Raw genomic sequence first — 21,668 nt, 5'->3', positions numbered from 1 at the left:
ACATGTCTAGTGGTGGACAGTAACATGTCTAGTGGTGGACAGTAACATGTCTAGTGGTGGACAGTAACATGTATAGTGGTGGACAGTAACATGTAGAGTCTAGTGGTGGACAGTAACATGTCTAGTGGTGGACAGTAACATGTAGAGTCTAGTGGTGGACAGTAACATGTATAGTCTAGTGGTGGACAGTAACATGTCTAGTGGTGGACAGTAACATGTATAGTGGTGGACAGTAACATGTATAGTCTAGTGGTGGACAGTAACATGTCTAGTGGTGGACAGTAACATGTATAGTCTAGTGGTGGACAGTAACATGTCTAGTGGTGGACAGTAACATGTATAGTGGTGGACAGTAACATGTATAGTGGTGGACAGTAACATGTCTAGTGGTGGACAGTAACATGTATAGTCTAGTGGTGGACAGTAACATGTATAGTCTAGTGGTGGACAGTAACATGTCTAGTGGTGGACAGTAACATGTCTAGTGGTGGACAGTAACATGTATAGTCTAGTGGTGGACAGTAACATGTCTAGTGGTGGACAGTAACATGTATAGTCTAGTGGTGGACAGTAACATGTATAGTGGTGGACAGTAACATGTCTAGTGGTGGACAGTAACATGTATAGTGGTGGACAGTAACATGTATAGTGGTGGACAGTAACATGTATAGTGGTGGACAGTAACATGTAGAGTCTAGTGGTGGACAGTAACATGTATAGTCTAGTGGTGGACAGTAACATGTCTAGTGGTGGACAGTAACATGTATAGTGGTGGACAGTAACATGTCTAGTGGTGGACAGTAACATGTCTAGTGGTGGACAGTAACATGTATAGTGGTGGACAGTAACATGTCTAGTCTAGTGGTGGACAGTAACATGTATAGTGGTGGACAGTAACATGTCTAGTCTAGTGGTGGACAGTAACATGTATAGTGGTGGACAGTAACATGTCTAGTGGTGGACAGTAACATGTCTAGTGGTGGACAGTAACATGTCTAGTGGTGGACAGTAACATGTCTAGTGGTGGACAGTAACATGTATAGTGGTGTTCAGTTGATATCTTAGTTGATAAAAATGTCTGGGATTCGATCCAATCCTTTGTCAACATTGTGCCATTTAAGAACATTTTCGGTTAAGGCCGACATATGCATCGTTTACCATGAGTGCGTTCTCCTTCACTGCATAGTCCGTGACAGCATTTACCCGTGACTGCGTTCTCCTTCACTGCATAGTCCGTGACAGCATTTACCCGTGACTGCGTTGTCCTTCACTGCATAGTCCGTGACAGCATTTACCCGTGACTGCGTTGTCCTTCACTGCATAGTCCGTGACAGCATTTACCCGTGACTGCGTTGTCCTTCACTGCATAGTCCGTGACAGCATTTACCCGTGACTGCGTTGTACGTGACAGCATTTACCTGTGTCTGCGTTGTCCTTCACTGCATAGTCCGTGACAGCATTTACCCGTGACTGCGTTGTACGTGACAGCATTTACCTGTGACTGCGTTGTCCTTCACTGCATAGTCCGTGACAGCATTTACCCGTGACTGCGTTGTACGTGACAGCATTTACCTGTGACTGCGTTGTACGTGAAAGCAGGAACATTGCCTTTTAAACATTGACAATAAGACGTGATCAGATTGAATCCTTAGATGATAGCGTAGGTCATTACCTGCAAGGTTTGTCCATTCTGGTTTAGATAGAAGTCACAGAAAACGAGAAAAATTTAACTACATATGTGCAAATACCCCAAAGTGTCTGACTGTTAACTGATTGTTGCTGATTGCGACTTTTGAGAGCTAGTGAGAACAGAGAGGTTATACTCAGGATGAGATATTCAGCTGACATCAATAAGCAACCAGATATAACTATCGCTGTTCTGATTCATTAAGACATCTAGAATTAGATATGTGTTTTTGGTTGTTGACTCAATTAGACCATGCCCATGTCAAGTTTATATTTCCCCCAAAATAAAAAAGTTATTTCACAATATTTAGGCAAGTTAGCTGGCTATCTAATCTCTCCTGCTTTGTAATGTACCCCTTTGCTTATCTTGAAACTAAATAAATTGCTGTTGCTATGACATTTATCTGTAGTTCCGTTCTAGATAAGTATATTTTTCCTCAGTGAGAATATAACATTATGGCTTGCGATATGGATTGATAATTAATTTAACACAACACATTTAAAAAAACATCTCTCTCTATCTCTCCCCCCCCTCTCTCTCTCTCGCTCTCTCTCGCTCTCTCTCTCTCTCTCTCTCTCTCTCTCTCTCTCTCTCTCTCTCTCTCTCTCTCTCTCTCTCTCTCTCTCAAAGGCTTTATTGGCAAGTGGAAAACCATGTTAACATTGCCAAAGCAAGTGAAATAGATAATAAACAAAAGTGAAATAAACAATATAAAATGAATAGTAAACATTACACTTACCAAAGTTCCAAATTAATAGAAACATTTCAAATGTCATATTATGTTTTTATACAGTGTTGTAACAATGTGCAAATAGTTAAAGTACAAAAGGGAAAATAAATAAAAACATAAATATGGGTTGTACAACGTGTAAGACCTGTGCAGGTTTTGAATCACATCAGGGTTCGTAATTTCTCTCTCTCTCCCTCCTTCTCTCTCACACCAGGTGCTAAGTTTCCCATTAAGTGGACAGCTCCGGAGGCCATCAACTTTGGAACGTTCAGTATAAAGTCAGACGTCTGGTCTTTCGGCATCCTGCTGACTGAGATAGTTACCTATGGAAGAATTCCCTATCCAGGTAAAAGCACAGACAGTAGTGGCTGAGACAGGGCCCCAACCACAGACAGTAATGGTAGAGACAGGGCCCCAACCACAGACAGTAGTGGCTGAGACAGGGCCCAAACCACAGACAGGAATGGCTGAGACAGGGCCCAAACCACAGACAGGAAGAGTAGAGACAGGGCCCAAACCACAGACAGTAGTGGCTGAGACAGGGCCCAAACCACAGACAGGAAGAGTAGAGACAGGGCCCAAACCACAGACAGTAGTGGCTGAGACAGGGCCCAAACCACAGACAGTAGTGGCTGAGACAGGGCCCAAACCACAGACAGTAGTGGCTGAGACAGGGCCCAAACCACAGACAGGAAGAGTAGAGACAGGGCCCAAACCACAGACAGTAGTGGCTGAGACAGGGCCCAAACCACAGACAGGAAGAGTAGAGACAGGGCCCAAACCACAGACAGTAGTGGCTGAGACAGGGCCCAAACCACAGACAGTAGTGGCTGAGACAGGGCCCAAACCACAGACAGGAATGGCTGAGACAGGGCCCAAACCACAGACAGGAAGAGTAGAGACAGGGCCCAAACCACAGACAGTAGTGGCTGAGACAGGGCCCAAACCACAGACAGTAGTGGCTGAGACAGGGCCCAAACCACAGACAGGAATGGCTGAGACAGGGCCCAAACCACAGACAGGAAGAGTAGAGACAGGGCCCAAACCACAGACAGTAGTGGCTGAGACAGGGCCCAAACCACAGACAGTAGTGGCTGAGACAGGGCCCAAACCACAGACAGTAGTGGCTGAGACAGGGCCCAAACCACAGACAGTAGTGGCTGAGACAGGGCCCAAACCACAGACAGTAGTGGCTGAGACAGGGCCCAAACCACAGACAGTAGTGGCTGAGACAGGGCCCATACCACAGACAGTAGTGGCTGAGACAGGGCCCAAACCACAGACAGTAGTGGCTGAGACAGGGCTCCAAACACAGACAATAGTGACTGAGACAGGGCCCAAACCACAGACAATAGTGGCTGAGACAGGGCCCCAACCACAGACAGTAGTGGCTGAGACAGGGCCCCAACCACAGACAGTAGTGGCTGAGACAGGGCCCAAACCACAGACAGTAGTGGCTGAGACAGGGCCCAAACCACAGACAGGAATGGCTGAGACAGGGCCCCAACCACAGACAGGAAGAGTAGAGACAGGGCCCAAACCACAGACAGGAAGAGTAGAGACAGGGCCCAAACCACAGACAGTAGTGGCTGAGACAGGGCCCAAACCACAGACAGGAGTGGCTGAGACAGGGCCCAAACCACAGACAGGAATCAGCAGCACCACTAGACCAGACCTGGGCACCAGAAATATCCTTTCTCTCCCTTAACACCCCCCTCTCCCTCCCTCCCTCCCTCCCTCCCTCCCTCCCTCCCTCCCTCCCTCCCTCCCTCCCTCCCTCCCTCCCTCCCTCCCTCCCTCCCTCCCTCCCTCCCTCCCTCCCCCCCCCCCCCTCCCCCTCCCCCTCTCCCTCTCCCTCCCCCTCTCCCTCCCTCCCTCCCTCCCTCCCCAGGTATGACGAACCCTGATGTGATTCGTAACCTGGACAGGTGTTACAGGATGCCCTGTCCGGAGGGTTGCCCTGAGGAACTATATGACCTCATGATGACCTGCTGGAAGGAGAGACCAGAGGAACGGCCCACCTTCGAACACCTGCAGGAAACTCTCAATGACTTCTTCATCGCCACTGAGGGACAATATGAGATGCAGATCTGACTGTGAACTCAAAGTCATCATTCAATGCTTCTGTCAAAGCCCCCCCCCCCTCCCAGGACTAATGTCAACGTTTAAACGTTATTGTTGTAACGCTCGAGGAACACATGGAAATTTCATCTCTACATCCTTACATGTCCATAGTACGAGATGCAGCCCTGATTTGAACCAAGCCATGATGTAGTGAGATTGGCCTGGTTGGACCATGTTACTCAACACAGATCTACTCTAGTTGCTGCCTGGAACCATGCTAAAAAGGACCATGAAAATATCAAAGCCAGGACAGTTTGTTTCGGGTCGGCACCGTAGTGTGAAAAGAGTACAACGACTTTTTCACACCACAGTCCGAGATTCAGCCCTGAGACTGGTTCATTAATATAAGAGGACGGCAATGGAAACCTCACAGAGTTTGAAGCAGAAATAGGCTCCTGCATCTGACTGCACTTATTTACGTTGGTCCTTGTCTGTTAAGGACTTGTGGCATAGAAAGATAATGGATGGATTTAAACAGACAGACTGATGAAAACGAGACAAAACGAGAGGTCAATGGATTGACCAAGATGACGATATGGGACCGATAGAGACACAAACTGATCCTGAGACGGGTGGGGTGGGGTGGGGTGGGGTGGGGTTGGGTAGGTTGGGTGGGGTGGGAGGGTGGGGTTGGGTGGGTTGGGTGGGGTGGGGTTGGGTAGGTTGGGTGGGGTGGGAGGGTGGGGTTGGGTGGGGTGGGGTTGGGTAGGTTGGGTGGGGTGGGAGGGTGGGGTTGGGTGGGTTGGGTGGGTTGGGTGGGGTTGGGTGGGTTGGGTGGGTTGGGTGGGTTGGGTGGGGTGGGGTGGGTTGGGTGGGTTGGGTGGGGTGGGTGGGTTGGGTGGGTTGGGTGGGGTGGGGTTGGGTGGGTTGGGTGGGGTGGGGTGGGGTTGGGTAGGTTGGGTGGGGTGGGAGGGTGGGTTGGGTTGGGTGGGGTGGGGTGGGGTGGGGTTGGGTGGGGTGGGTTGGGTGGGTTGGGTGGGGTGGGGTTGGGTGGGTTGGGTGGGGTGGGGTTGGGTGGGTTGGGTGGGGTGGGGTGGGGTTGGGTAGGTTGGGTGGGGTGGGAGGTTGGGTTGGGTGGGGTGGGGTGGGGTGGGGTTGGGTGGGGTGGGGTGCAACGGTGTTTTGGCATGGTTTTGGTTATGCTATGGGCACGGTCGGGACAGGACCTCACGGACTTTGCCTTCATCCTCATAGACTTGCCTTCATACTACTCTTTCTCTTGGTTCCTCGTGGAAAAAAAGACTTCTACAAGAGAGAACCCAACAGAACATATCTTCATGTGCGGCCTCCTCTGCTCCTTTATACAGTCATTTTAATGTGCATACAACGCTATGGGGCCCCTGAATTATGAAATTTGATCAATAAAGATGTATATTATTGGTAATTTAATTGATGCTGCATTTCGAGTGAATTTTGAGAACTATATGACATGAGCTTAAGGTAAAGTCCCCACATGGTAAAATGACTATTTGTGCCTACTGTAGTAAATATTGACGAGCTGATAAAATAGCAGTAAGTGCACTGTAGGATGAAAGATGGGTAGGATCTTACTGGGTACATTGTTACAATGGGGATGGTTGTTAGATTGTGACAAGCAACCTCAACAACAATGTTAATTTGTTAATTAAGATGCTAGTTACTCCATGGCTTGACCTAGAAACTCAGTCTTGAAATAAAACTCTCCCTTTTCCCTCTTTTCAATAAAAAAAACAGTCATTGCTTATGGATACTCCCATCATACAACTCTGGGTAGCCTAGTGGTTAGAGTGTAGAGGCGGCAGGGTAGCCTAGTGGTTAGAGTGTAGAGGCGGCAGGGTAGCCTAGTGGTTAGAGTGTAGAGGCGGCAGGGTAGCCTAGTGGTTAGAGTGTAGAGGCGGCAGGGTAGCCTAGTGGTTAGAGTGTAGAGGCGGCAGGGTAGCCTAGTGGTTAGAGTGTAGAGGCGGCAGGGTAGCCTAGTGGTTAGAGTGTAGAGGCGGCAGGGTAGCCTAGTGGTTAGAGTGTAGAGGCGGTAGGGTAGCCTAGTGGTTAGAGTGTAGAGGCGGCAGGGTAGCCTAGTGGTTAGAGTGTAGAGGCGGCAGGGTAGCCTAGTGGTTAGAGTGTAGAGGCGGCAGGGTAGCCTAGTGGTTAGAGTGTAGAGGCGGCAGGGTAGCCTAGTGGTTAGAGTGTAGAGGCGGCAGGGTAGCCTAGTGGTTAAAGCGTTGGACGAGTAACCGTAAAGGTTGCAAGATTGAATCCCCGAGCTGACAAGGTAATAATCTGATGTTCTGCCCCCCTGAACAAGGCAGTTAACCCACTGTTCCTAGGCCGTCATTGACAATAAGAATTTGTTCTTAAAGCTGACTTGCCTCGTTAAATAAAGGTTAAAGGTTGAAAGAAATGACACACGTCAAATGTAGTTTGACAACTTAAATAACAGTGAGGACTATTGAGATCTCAATCAAGCAGAACATTCCCGGTTATTATATATTTATATTATATTTAGTGTAACTAAAGTAGCCCTATTTACTGAGTCAACTCTGTCAGTCGGGGAAACCTTTTTCGCTCAAAATAAAATGAAGACCCTTCTGTTTCAGAAGGTTTGAATCTTAAGCAATGTACACATGTTGTAGACGACATGTTGTTTAAAAATACAGTAAACTAACATAGCCACTGCAGTAGGCTACATGTTGTTTAAAATACAATAAACCAATATAGCGACTGTAGTAGACTACATGTTGTTTGAAATACAGTAAACTAACATAGCCACTGCAGTAGGCTACATGTTGTTTAAAAATACAGTCAACTAACATAGCCACTGCAGTAGGCTACATGTTGTTTAAAATACAATAAACCAATATAGCGACTGTAGTAGACTACATGTTGTTTGAAATACAGTAAACTAACATAGCCACTGCAGTAGGCTACATGTTGTTTAAAAATACAGTCAACTAACATAGCCACTGAAGTAGGATACATGCTGTTTAAAATACAGTAAACCAATATAGCTACTGTAGTAGGCCACATGTTGTTTAAAAATACAGTAAACTAACATAGCCACTGCAGTAGGCTACATGTTGTTTAAAAATACAGTAAACCAACATAGCCACTGCAGTAGGCTACATGTTGTTTAAAAATACAGTAAACCAACATAGCCACTGCAGTAGGCTACATGTTGTTTAAAAATACAGTAAACCAACATAGCCACTGCAGTAGGCTACATGTTGTTTAAAAATACAGTAAACCAACATAGCCACTGCAGTAGGCTACATGTTGTTTAAAAATACAGTAAACCAACATAGCCACTGCAGTAGGCTACATGTTGTTTAAAAATACAGTAAACCAACATAGCCACTGCAGTAGGCTACATGTTGTTTAAAAATACAGTAAACCAACATAGCCACTGTAGTAGGTCAAATCTGTTAGTTGTAAAACCTGGGTAAAGTTAGGCCTTGGTGCCCCTTGTTAAACTTCTTCCAAGTACTCCAGAGTCTGAGGTTTTGATGCTCTAATCAATAGTCCAGTCCTGTTAGAGGTTTTGATGGAGCAGAGCAGAAGGTAGCGTTAGATATCCCTCAATAAGAGGCAGTACAAGCAGAGCAGAAGGTAGCGTTAGATATCCCTCAATAAGAAGCAGTACTAGCAGAGCAGAAGGTCGCGTTAGATATCCCTCAATAAGAGGCAGTACAAGCAGAGCAGAATGTAGCGTTAGCTATCCCTCAATAAGAGGCAGTACAAGCAGAGCAGAATGTAGCAATAGATATCCCTCAATAAGAGGCAGTACAAGCAGAGCAGAAGGTAGCGTTAGATATCCCTCAATAAGAGGCAGTACAAGCAGAGCAGAATGTAGCGTTAGCTATCCCTCAATAAGAGGCAGTACAAGCAGAGCAGAATGTAGCAATAGATATCCCTCAATAAGAGGCAGTACAAGCAGAGCAGAAGGTAGCGTTAGCTATCCCTCAATAAGAGGCAGTACTAGCAGAGCAGATTGTAGCGTTAGCTATCTCTCAATAAGAGGCAGTACTAGCAGAGCAGAATGTAGCGTTAGATATCCCTCAATAAGAGGCAGTACTAGCAGAGCAGAATGTAGCGTTAGATATCCCTCAATAAGAGGCAGTACTAGCAGAGCAGAATGTAGCGTTAGCTATCCCTCAATAAGAGGCAGTATAAGCAGAGCAGAATGTAGCGTTAGCTATCTCGCAATAAGAGGCAGTACTAGCAGAGCAGAATGTAGCGTTAGCTATCCCTCAATAAGAGGCAGTACTAGCAGAGCAGAATGTAGCGTTAGCTATCTCGCAATAAGAGGCAGTACTAGCAGAGCAGAATGTAGCGTTAGCTATCCCTCAATAAGAGGCAGTACTAGCAGAGCAGAATGTAGCGTTAGCTATCTCGCAATAAGAGGCAGTACAAGCAGAGCAGAATGTAGCGTTAGCTATCTCGCAATAAGAGGCAGTACTAGCAGAGCAGAATGTAGCGTTAGCTATCCCTCAATAAGAGGCAGTACAAGCAGAGCAGAATGTAGCGTTAGCTATCTCGCAATAAGAGGCAGTACTAGCAGAGCAGAATGTAGCGTTAGCTATCCCTCAATAAGAGGCAGTACTAGCAGAGCAGAATGTAGCGTTAGCTATCTCGCAATAAGAGGCAGTACTAGCAGAGCAGAATGTAGCGTTAGCTATCCCTCAATAAGAGGCAGTACTAGCAGAGCAGAATGTAGCGTTAGCTATCTCGCAATAAGAGGCAGTACAAGCAGAGCAGAATGTAGCGTTAGCTATCCCTCAATAAGAGGCAGTACTAGCAGAGCAGAATGTAGCGTTAGCTATCCCTCAATAAGAGGCAGTACAAGCAGAGCAGAATGTAGCGTTAGCTATCCCTCAATAAGAGGCAGTACAAGCAGAGCAGAATGTAGCGTTAGCTATCCCTCAATAAGAGGCAGTACTAGCAGAGCAGAATGTAGCGTTAGCTATCCCTCAATAAGAGGCAGTACAAGCAGAGCAGAATGTAGCGTTAGCTATCCCTCAATAAGAGGCAGTACAAGCAGAGCAGAAGGTAGCGTTAGCTATCCCTCAATAAGAGGCAGTACAAGCAGAGCAGAATGTAGCGTTAGCTATCCCTCAATAAGAGGCTGTTGAATTGCAGGGGTAAAAAGTTAACAGCTTAACCGTAGTGTGTGTGATTGTGTGTGTGAGAGAGAGAGAGAGAGAGAGAGAGAAGAGAGAGAGAGACAGAGAGACAGAGAGACAGAGAGACAGACAGACAGACAGACAGACAGACAGACAGACAGACAGACAGAGAGAGATAGACAGAGAGAAAGAGAGAGAGACAAAGAGAGATAGACAGAGACAAAGAGAGATAGACAGAGAGAGAGAGAGATAGACAGAGAGAGAGAGAGAGAGAGAGAGAGAGAGACAGAGAGACAGAGAGACAGAGAGACAGACAGACAGACACACAGACAGACAGACAGACAGAAAGAGAGAGAGACAGAGAGAGATAGACAGAGAGAAAGAGAGAGAGACAAAGAGAGATAGACAGAGAGAAAGAGAGAGAGACAGAGAGAGACAGAGAGACAGAGAGATAGACAGAGAGAAAGAGAGAGAGACAGAGAGAAAGAGAGAGAGACAGAGAGATAGACAAAGAGAGAGAGACAGAGAGATAGAAGAAAGTGGCTAACACATCAAGTCATCCACTAATCCTGCCCTTCTACCTACTACAGATGATGTGGAATCTGTAATGATTCAGCTGTACAAACTGAATAGAGCCCTAAAGGCTGGGATTCATTCCAATCTGCCATAGCAATGTTTACACAGTGTCTTTATTTAAAATATTCATCCCGGGCCCACACACTTCTAATTCTAAAAAGTGAAAGCATAACTGTGATGGGGAGGGGTCGCCCTGATAGTAGTTGTAGGTTTTAATACAATACCCAAGGCCAGTCTGTCTGGTTAATTTGACAATTGGACTGCATAAATACTGCATTGCAAGTTTGAGCCATTAGTGAGAACATTTGTGACTTCATGGAGCTGTCTGCCTACACCAGTCATCTGTCATAGATACAGTATATGTAGCAATCAGCTTAATGTATCATCAGAAAATGCTTATCTGCAAAAAATACAACAAGCCTACATCACAACCTATTGGGACGATTACAGGCATTAAGGATGTTGTGGCATCGCCCAGAAGATGGCCTCAGTAGCCTCAGAAGAAAAACATTATAATCATTTAAAAAATTAAAACACTTAAATGTTTTCTCACAAAGTAGCGCACTGGGGCTTTAATCGTCCTGTATTAGCAGACCGATACAGAGGTTTGTGGCAAAGCAGAAAAAAATATGCCATCATCTCAGCTTTGGGGAAAAAAAAGGTAGTTGTATAATTAAGAACAGAATCTTGTAGGATTCAATAGTTGGAATTGTACAAGTTGTTGCCCCTGGCCCTTTCTCTGTGATGTCATTCTAATAGAATCCAGAAAGACCAAAACCCTGGCCCTTTCTCTGTGATGTCATTCTAATAGAATCCAGAAAGAACAAAACCCTGGCCCTTTCTCTGTGATGTCATTCTAATAGAATCCAGAAAGAACAAAACCCTGGTCCTTTCTCTGTGATGTCATTCTAATAGAATCCAGAAAGAACGAAACCCTGGTCCTTTCTCTGTGATGTCATTCTAATAGAATCCAGAAAGAACGAACCCCTGGCCCTTTCTCTGTGATGTCATTCTAAAAGAATCCAGAAAGAACAAACCCCTGGCCCTTTCTCTGTGATGTCATTCTAATGGAATCCAGAAAGAACAAAACCCTGGTCCTTTCTCTGTGATGTCATTCTAATAGAATCCAGAAAGTACAAAACCCTGGTCCTTTCTCTGTGATGTCATTCTAATAGAATCCAGAAAGAACAAAACCCTGGTCCTTTCTCTGTGATGTCATTCTAATAGAATCCAGAAAGAACGAAACCCTGGTCCTTTCTCTGTGATGTCATTCTAATAGAATCCAGAAAGAACGAAACCCTGGTCCTTTCTCTGTGATGTCATTCTAATGGAATCCAGAAAGAACAAAACCCTGTCCTCAAACATTTACATCAAAAGGTGCAAAGTTACGGTGAAAGACACAAAACATTCACATCAAATAAAATATTTTTCTTGATCAAATAACATGGAAAAAAAACCTGCTTTCTATGCAGTATTAACTGACCAGCCATACAAACCACTTAAGGTAAATATACATTATTCTGTATTGTACATAGGCTGGTCATTTAGGTTTGTCCCTGAAGACTTTCCATCACCATAAAGAAAAAACAAGCCACAATACAGCAGTTGAGTACATTGAGACATCAAGTGGTTTGTGATGATGTGGCTCAGTTGGTAGAGCATAGTGCTTGCAAAGCTAAGGTTGTGGGTTTTGCATTCCGACGCGGGACCAACACCATAAAGTGTAACCGTGTGCGCGCTCAATACCGTCAGTTTACTCTGGACAAGAGTGTCTCCATGAAGAGGAATGAAGAAGAGACCAGTTCACTTTTCATATAGAAATAAGACGCATTTGTATTTGAAGTATTTTAAGAAACTGGAAAACATATATCAAGCAAGTACTTTTATATTTCCACAAGTATTATTAGTATTCTGACAGATAATTATTAGACTCAAGTTACAAATGCTGGTAAAATACATTTATTTTTTTTATTTTTTTATTCACAAAGTAGTGCACTGGGCCTTTACTAGTCCTGTATTAGAGGACGATATAGATGTCTTCAGCGCAGGCATTTTGTTACTTCCTGCTTCACATTTCTTCACCCTCAAACTACTTCCCTCGGCTGTGGGCTGATTTTTTTTTTTTTTACAAATTTATGATACATTCTAGAGTGGGGGCTCCGAGTGACTATAAAACCATCACTAAAGAGAGTTACCATTTTTATCATAATGAACATCTTTAGCTGAGTAATTGCATTTTATATCTGCACACATTATATAATTACTAAGGGAATGTGTCATGTATAGTGTATAATCTGTTAAAGCGTGTCAGTTTTCTCTTTGCAATCTTTTTGAACACTGCAGAAGATACACTCTGGAGAGGCTTCGGTTGACCAGAGGTCATCAGTAAAGAGGCCTACTACGCACTTTATCTGAAAGAACTAATCTATAAGCAGACAAATATGCAGTCTGTCAGAGGGAATGTGTTCTCTTTGTAATATTGCCATCCTGACCTGCAGAGGTCAGTGTCACACAATTTGACAGGCTGCACTGCGCGACACGAAATCCACGGGTGAGTTCAGTAAGACAAAACGTTTTGTAAAGTTCAGATAGACGTTTCTTTGACGTACAACAAACATGCCCCCCTTTTAGAAGAAAACATTTATGTCAGCTCTATTCATGTGATTTATATCTGCAAAGAATGTATGTTAACGGTAGAGATCGAACTAGAGGTCAGGGAGATGATCAACGTGTGTTAATGGTAGAGATCGAACTAGAGGTCAGGGAGATGATCAACCTGTGTTAATGGTAGAGGTTGAACTAGAGGTCAGGGAGATGATCAACCTGTGTTAAAGGTAGAGGTCGAACTAGAGGTCAGGGAGATGATCAACCTGTGTTAATGGTAGAGATCGAACTAGAGGTCAGGGAGATGATCAACCTGTGTTAATGGTAGAGGTTGAACTAGAGGTCAGGGAGATGATGAACGTGTGTTAATGGTAGAGGTCGACCTAGAGGTCAGGGAGATGATCAACCTGTGTTAATGGTAGAGGTTGAACTAGAGGTCAGGGAGATGATGAACGTGTGTTAATGGTAGAGGTCGACCTAGAGGTCAGGGAGAGGATGAACCTGTGTTAAAGGTAGAGGTCAAGCTAGAGGTCAGGGAGACTAGAGGTCAGGGAGATGATCAACCTGTGTAAAAGGTAGAGGTCAAACTAGAGGTCAGGGAGAGGATGAACCTGTGTTAAAGGTAGAGGTTGAACTAGAGGTCAGGGAGAGGATGAACGTGTGTTAATGGTAGAGGTCGACCTAGAGGTCAGGGAGATGATCAACCTGTGTTAAAGGTAGAGATCGAACTAGAGGTCAGGGAGATGATGAACGTGTGTTAATGGTAGAGGTCGAACTAGAGGTCAGGGAGAGGATGAACCTGTGTTAAAGGTAGAGGTCAAGCTAGAGGTCAGGGAGACTAGAGGTCAGGGAGATGACCAACTTGTGTTAATGGTAGAGGTCGAACTGGAGGTCAGGGAGAGGATGAACATGTGTTAAAGGTAGAGGTCGAACTAGAGGTCAGGGAGAGGATGAACCTGTGTTAAAGGTAGAGGTCAAGCTAGAGGTCAGGGAGACTAGAGGTCAGGGAGAGGATGAAAGATGCTATTGTTAATTCAACCCTTCTAACAGGTTATACACTGTCTGTTGATCAATGTGTTTCTCTCTAATAATCAAGCTGAATACAGACAGAAGTGCTGATTAACTCTACCACCTGTGCCCTTGACAAATATCAGTCTGCATCAGACAACACTGAGCAATTAGTGGTTTCAGACAACACTCAGCAATTAGTGGTTTCAGACAACACTGAGCAATTAGTGGTTTCAGACAACACTGAGCAATTAGTGGTTTCAGACAACACTGAGCAATTAGTGGTTTCAGACAACACTGAGCAATTAGTGGTTTCAGACAACACTGAGCAATTAGTGGTTTCAGACAACACTCAGCAATTAGTGGTTTCAGACAACACTGAGCAATTAGTGGTTTCAGACAACACTGAGCAATTAGTGGTTTCAGACAACACTGAGCAATTAGTGGTTTCAGACAACACTGAGCAATTAGTGGTTTCAGACAACACTCAGCAATTAGTGGTTTTCAGACAACAAATGTAGATTTTTAGAAATCCAAAATAGTGATCTTCTTATTATATATTATGTTGGCAGAGGATTTTCATATTTAAAAAAAATAAATAAATAAATGTTATTTTGTATTTATGTAACATGGCATTTTCATTGATACACTGTATGGCATCTTAGAGCACGTTTGGCTAAGAGGGCCAATTGCTAATCTCATTACATATGCACAAATCATATTAGAAAAGTCAAGGCAATCTAATTTACAGAGAAAGGAGAGGTAGGAAGTTCCCAGTCCCCTTGCTACCGTAACTCACTGATCCAATTGTGGTGTTTAGTATACAATCCTGCAAAGTGGTACCCTTTTTATCCATCAAATCACTACAGCGGTTGGTCAAATGTAGTGCACTATGTAGGGAATAGGCTTCCATAAGGCCCTGGTCAAAAGTAGTGCACTATGTAGGGAATAGGCTTCCATAAGAGCCTGGTCAAAAGTAGTGCACTATGTAGGGAATAGGCTTCCATAAGGCCCTGGTCAAAAGTAGTGCACTATGTAGGGAATAGGCTTCCATAAGGCCCTGGTCAAAAGTAGTGCACTATGTAGGGAATAGGGTGCCATTTGGGCACACATCCTCTGATATCTGCTAAAGAAACAAAAGATTGGATTAACTTCATGTGAAACTGTAAAAGAAACCGCTGGCCCGGAAGTCAAATGAAACCAATAACAACAGAGTATTCCCTGCATAGTATTCAAATTACGGAACCTAAAGTAGGGGCCACGGTTCTTCTATCCATTCATTGGCTGTCTGTGTCCCAATATTCTCCAATAGTATCCTTTCCTGGGTTTTTTTCTCTTTGTAATAAACTTTAAGCAATGATGTCAGAAGGTGAATTCACCAATTTGTAAGTCGCTCTGGATAAGAGCGTCTGCTAAATGACTTAAATGTAAATGTAAATGTTAAAGTTGAGAATGAGAATCTATCTATTTCTTGTGTTTGAGGGCTGCAAAATCCACTTGTTACTGAAATCTCGCTGGATTGAATGGCGTTCATTTGACTCCTGCGATTCTTTCATGCTCTTGTTTGTGCCTGTCGTTTTTTCCCGTTAACCTTTACTGACTGCCGAAATGTTTGTAAATGACCTGTCCAACACATCCCGGTAAAGGCTGTAATGGTCTCAATGGAATACATGGTCTTTTCCAGTTAAATCTCTAAGAACTCTACGGCTTTGTCTGGGACCGTTTACGTCACAAGAAAGAGAAGAAAGATAACTTTATTCTGATGGGTGTTCATTTTTAAACAGTTGAAATGAGAAAATAGGTGCGCTGAAATATAAAGTAACTTCTAAAAATGAACACTTGGATTATAGCAGGATTTTACAAACAATGTAAAGTACACGTAAACAACTAAACTAACACTGCTATCCAGAGGAGGGAATGCTTACATTTTTCATGCTTGATCCCCGTGGGAATTGAACCTACAACGCTGGAATTGAAAGCACCATTCACTACCAACTGAGCCACATGGGACCACCACAACAGTATGTATAAATAGGTGTAACCTTTTTTAAATCTTGACTTTTTATCTGAGGGTATCCTGCTTTTGACACACTTGTTGAATTATGCAAGAGAATATGACAACAATAGTAATTAATGAGGCACTCTATACAGTGTACAGTGCCTTGCGAAAGTATTCGGCCCCCTTGAACTTTGCGACCTTTTGCCACATTTCAGGCTTCAAACATAAAGATATAAAACTGTATTTTTTTGTGAAGAATCAACAACAAGTCTTCTTTATGTTTGAAGCCTGAAATGTGGCAAAAGGTCGCAAAGTTCAAGGGGGCCGAATACTTTCGCAAGGCACTGTAGGTAGGCCTGGACAGAGCAGCCCTGTTCCACTACGTTATGTTAATTTATTCATACACCATGTGTTTTTATGCAAATGAGGCACCTATTATTTTCTTGGTTTCAACACTAAATAAAAATAAATACCTGATATCACTATAAAATGTGTATATGAATGTATTCGAAGAAGAAGAAAAAAGTGACATTTGACAATACATTGAATAACTGAATTCCTACCAAAAACCTTGAACTTTACGTGGTAAAATTCTGTCAAATATCTGATGGATTAAAACAAAATTCTAAAAGTTTAGAGTATCTTCATCCATTGTCCAACTGAGGCATCGACTAAACTTGTTTTAAAAACTTTTTAAAACAATTTTAAAGACGATTGCTAAATAAACCGGGGCGGCAGGGTAGCCTGGTGGTTATAGTGTTGGAGTAGTAACCGGAAGGTTGCAAGTTCAAACCCCCGAGCTGACAAGGTACAAATCTGTCGTTCTGCCCCTGAACAGGCAGTTAACCCACTGTTCCTAGGACGTCATTGAAAATAAGAATTTGTTCTTAACTGACTTGCCTGATTAAATAAAGATTGAAATCCATTGAATAGTACTGGGAACCAGTCACCAAAGATATTGAATAGTACTGGGAACCAGTCACCAAGTCATTAAATGGTACTGGGAACCAGTCACAAAAGTCATTAAATGGTACTGGGAACCAGTCACCAAGTCATTAAATGGTACTGGGAACCAGTCACAAAAGTCATTAAATGGTACTGGGAACCAGTCACAAAAGTCATTAAATGGTACTGGGAACCAGTCACAAAAGTCATTAAATGGTACTGGGAACCAGTCACCAAGTCATTAAATGGTACTGGGAACCAGTCACCAAGTCATTAAATGGTACTGGGAACCAGTCATTAAATGGTACTGGGAACCAGTCACAAAAGTCATTAAATGGTACTGGGAACCAGTCACCAAGTCATTAAATGGTACTGGGAACCAGTCACAAAAGTCATTAAATGGTACTGGGAACCAGTCACCAAGTCATTAAATGGTACTGGGAACCAGTCACAAAAGTCATTAAATGGTACTGGGAACCAGTCACCAAGTCATTAAATGGTACTGGGAACCAGTCACCAAGTCATTAAATGGTACTGGGAACCAGTCACAAAAGTCATTAAATGGTACTGGGAACCAGGCAAGATATGTCTTCTCATTGACTTACCTGATTAAATACAGGCAAAAGATAATGTCTTCTCAATGACTTACCTGATTTAAATACAGGCAAAAGATAATGTGTTCTCAATGACTTACCTGATTAAATACAGGCAAAAGATAATGTATTCTCAATGACTTACCTGATTAAAGGGCACTATGAAGAAAAAGTCACTTCCTGGTTGCTAAAACTCTAAACGTTCTACTAATTTCAGTTTATGTGACAAAACAAGTATATTATAGAGTATCACTGTACCATTTAAACTACTGCAAAAAATATATTTTCCATAACCAAAGATGTTGTATTTTCAGCTGTTTGAAACTTTGCTGTACAAAACTGAAAGTAAAAGACAAAAAAACAATACTTAACAACTGGAAGCATATAAATAGCACACATAGAACAAATCAATCAAAGATGGCACCGGAGGAGATGGCTGCTTGAAATCACGATCAGCGATCACTCCCCTCGGATTAGACATAGATTTTTTTCAACAACAAGCAGGACTCACACGATATTCTCCAAACACACCACAGGGCAGACATCCCAATTATTCGCAAAAGGAAGCGACGCAGAGGACGAAGAGGACGAAGAGTCGGATGAGGAAAGCTGCCGCTACCGTCAATATTACTCGCCAACGTGCAATCATTGGACAATAAACTAGACGAGGTACGACCACAAATATCCTACCAACGGGACATCAAAAACTGTAATATCCTATGTTTCATGTAATCGTGGCTAAATGACGAGGGGGGCGGTCTGTGCATATATGTAAACAACAGCTGGTGCACGAAATCTAAGGAAGTCTCTAGATTCTGCTCGCCTGAAGTAGAGTATATTGTGGTAAATTGCAGGCCACACTACTTGCCAAGAGAGTTCTCAACTATACTATTCGTGGCTGTTTATTTACCACCACAAACAGATACGGGCACTAAGACCGCACTCAGCCAGCTGTATAAGGAAATAAGCAAACAGGAAACCACTCACCCAGAGGCGGTGCACCTAGTGGCCGAAGACTTTAATGCAGGGAAACTTAAATCCGTTCTACCAAATCTATCAACATGTTAAATGTGCAACCAGAGGGAAGAAAATTCTAGATCACCTGCACTCCACAGAGACGCATACAAAGCTCTCCCTCGCCCTCCATTTGGTAAATCCGACCACAACTCTCTCCTTCTGATTCCTGCTAACATTAAAAAATGAAAGCAGGAAGCACCAGTGACTCAGTCTATAAAAAAGTGGTCAGATGAAGCAGATGCTAAACTACAGGACTGTTTTGCTAGTACAGACTGGAATATGTTCCGGGATTCCTCCGATGGAAATGAGGAGTACACCACATCAGTCACTGACTTTATCAGTAAGTGCATCGAGGACGTCCCCCCCACAGTGACTGTATGTACATACCCCAACCAGAAGCCATGGATTACAGGCAACATTTGCACTGAGCTAAAGGGTAGAGCTGCTGCTTTCAAGGTGCAGGACTCTAACCCGGAAGCTTACAAGAAATCCTGCTATGCCCTCCGACGAACCATCAAACAGGCAAAGCATCAATACAGAGCTAAGATTGAATCATACTACACCGGCTCCGACACTCGTCAGATGTGGCAGGGCTTGCAAACTATTACAGACTATAAAGGGAAGCACAGCCGCGAGCTGCCTAGTGACACGAGCCTACCAGACGAGCTAAATCACTTCAATGCTCGCTTCGAGGCAAGCAACACTGAGGCATGCATGAGAGCATCAGCTGTTCCAGAGAACTGTGAGTTCACGCTCTGAGTAGCCAACGTGAGTAAGACCTAACATATGGCTGCAGGGGAAGTAATGAGTAGCTTGGATGAAAGGTGCTCAGAGGTGCCCAGAGTAAACGGCCTGCTCCTCAGTCCCAGTTGCTAATGTAGTATTGGATAGAAAACCTCTCTGAAGTTTCTAAAACTGTTTGAATGATGTCGTGAGTATAACAGAACTCATATGGCAGGCAAAACCTGAGAAGAAATCCAAACAGGAAGTGAGAAATCTTAGGTTGGTCGATTTTCAACCCAGCCGCTATTGAATTCACAGTGGGATATGGATGAGGTTGCACTTACTAGGGATTCCACTAGATGTCAACCGTCTTTAGAAACTTGAATGAGGTTTCTACTGTGTTGTGGGGCTGAATAAGAGCTGAATGAGTCAGGTTAATAGCAGAGAGCCAGGTCCTGGTCACGTGCAATTCACATGATATCGACCTGCGTTCTTTTCTACACACAAAGGAATTTTCCGGTTGGAATTTTATTGAAGATTTATGATAACAACACCCTAAAGATTGATTCTATACATAGTTTGACAAGTTTTTTCAACCTGTAATATAACTTTTTGAAGTTTTTGTCCGACGTTCGGATGGACCTGCACGAGCATTTGGATTTGTATACCTAAGCCCTAACAAAAGTAGCTACTTGGACATAAATAATGGACATTATCGAACAAATCAAGCATTTATTGTGGAACTAGGATTCCTGGGAGTGCATTCTGATGAAGATCATCAAAGGTAAGGGAATATTTATAATGTTATTTCTGGTTTCTGTTGACTCCAACATGGCTGATAATTGTATTTATTTTCTTTCTGATTATTGCATGGTTTGCTTTTTCCATAAAGTTTTTTTGAAATCTGACACAGCGTTTGCATTAAGGAGAGGTACAGTGGGGCAAAAAAGTATTTAGTCAGCCACCAATTGTGCAAGTTCTCCCACTTAAAAAGATGAGAGAGGCCTGTAATTTTCATCATAGGTACACTTCAACTATGACAGACAAAATGAGAAAAAAAATCCAGAAAATCACATTGTAGGATTTTTAATGAATTTATTTGCAAGTTATGGTGGAAAATAAGTATTTGGTCAATAACAAAAGTTTATCTCAATACTTTGTTATATACCCTTTGTTGGCAATGACAGAAGTCAAACGTTTTCTGTAAGTCTTCACAAGGTTTTCACAAACTGTTGCTGGTGTTTTGGCCCATTCCTCCATGCAGATCTCCTCTAGAGCAGTGATGTTTTGGGGCTGTTGCTGGGCAACACGGACTTTCAACTCTCTCCAAAGATTTTCTATGGGGTTGAGATCTGGAGACTGGCTAGGCCACTCCAGGACCTTGAAATGCTTCTTACAAAGCCACTCCTTCGTTGCCCGGGCGGTATGTTCGGGATCATTGTCATGCTGAAAGACCCAGCCACATTTCATCTTCAATGCCCTTGCTGATGGAAGGAGGTTTTCACTCAAAATCCCACGATACATGGCCCTATTAATTCTTTCCTTTACACGGATCAGTCGTCCTGGTCCCTTTGCAGAAAAACAGCCCCAAGGCATGATGTTTTCACCCCCATGCTTCACAGTAGGTATGGTGTTCTTTGGATGCAACTCAGAATTTTTTGTCCTCCAAACATGACGAGTTGAGTTTTTACCAAAAAAGTTATATTTTGGTTTCATCTGACCATATGACATTCTCCCAATCTTCTTCTGGATCATCCAAATGCTCTCTAGCAAACTTCAGACAGGCCTGGACATGTACTGGCTTACATGTCTGTCTGTAATATCAACATGTTTCAAGCAGACCACCATAGTCACTGTGCCCAAGAACACTAAAGTAACCTTCCTAGATGACTATAGACCCGTAGCACTCATGTCCATAGCCATGAAGTGCTTTGAAAGGCTGGTAATGGCTCACATCAACACCATTATCCCAGAAACTCTAGACACACTCCAATTTGCATACCGCCCAAACAGATCCACAGATGATGCAATCTCTATTGCACTCCACACTGCCCTTTCCCACTTGGACAAAAATAACACCTATGTGAGAATGCTATTAATTGACTACAGCTCAGCGTTCAATACCATAGTACCCTCAAAGCTCATCACTAAGCTAAGGAACCTGGGACTAAACATCTCCCTCTGCAATCGGGCTATCTGCATTGTGTCCCACCACCCGCCAAGCTACTCTCTGTTCATCATATATGCATCGTCACTTTAACCATATTTTTAACCATATCTACATGTACATACTAGCTCCATCAGCCTGACTAACCGGTGTCTGTATATATTGCCTTGCTACTGTTATTTTCAAATGTCTTTTTACGGTTTTATTTCTTTACACACACACACACACACACACACACACACACACACACACACACACACACACACACACACACACACACACACACACACACACACACACACACACACACACACACACACACACACTCTATTAGTTGCTGGATATTGGCGAGAACAGGAACATGCTGTCGTACACGTCGATCCAGAGCATCCTAAACAT

General features: G+C 43.5%; 1 protein-coding gene across 1 annotated transcript in view; it reads left to right on the top strand.

Moving 5' to 3' along the window:
- blk (BLK proto-oncogene, Src family tyrosine kinase) overlaps positions 1-5,112 on the top strand; it is a 34,499-nt gene extending 29,387 nt beyond the window's left edge. The window contains exons 12-13 of the mRNA XM_064991755.1: positions 2,632-2,763; positions 4,309-5,112. Coding sequence (XP_064847827.1) covers positions 2,632-2,763; positions 4,309-4,511 — 335 coding nt within the window. The 3' untranslated portion in view covers positions 4,512-5,112. The remainder of the gene's footprint in view (positions 1-2,631; positions 2,764-4,308) is intronic.
- The last annotated feature ends 16,556 nt before the right edge of the window (positions 5,113-21,668 follow it).

This window comes from Oncorhynchus masou, chromosome 16 (assembly GCF_036934945.1).
Source record: "Oncorhynchus masou masou isolate Uvic2021 chromosome 16, UVic_Omas_1.1, whole genome shotgun sequence".
Classification (NCBI taxonomy): domain Eukaryota; kingdom Metazoa; phylum Chordata; class Actinopteri; order Salmoniformes; family Salmonidae; genus Oncorhynchus; species Oncorhynchus masou.
The sequence above is the reverse complement of the archived record's forward strand: the minus strand, read 5'-3'. Positions and strand labels throughout refer to the sequence as shown.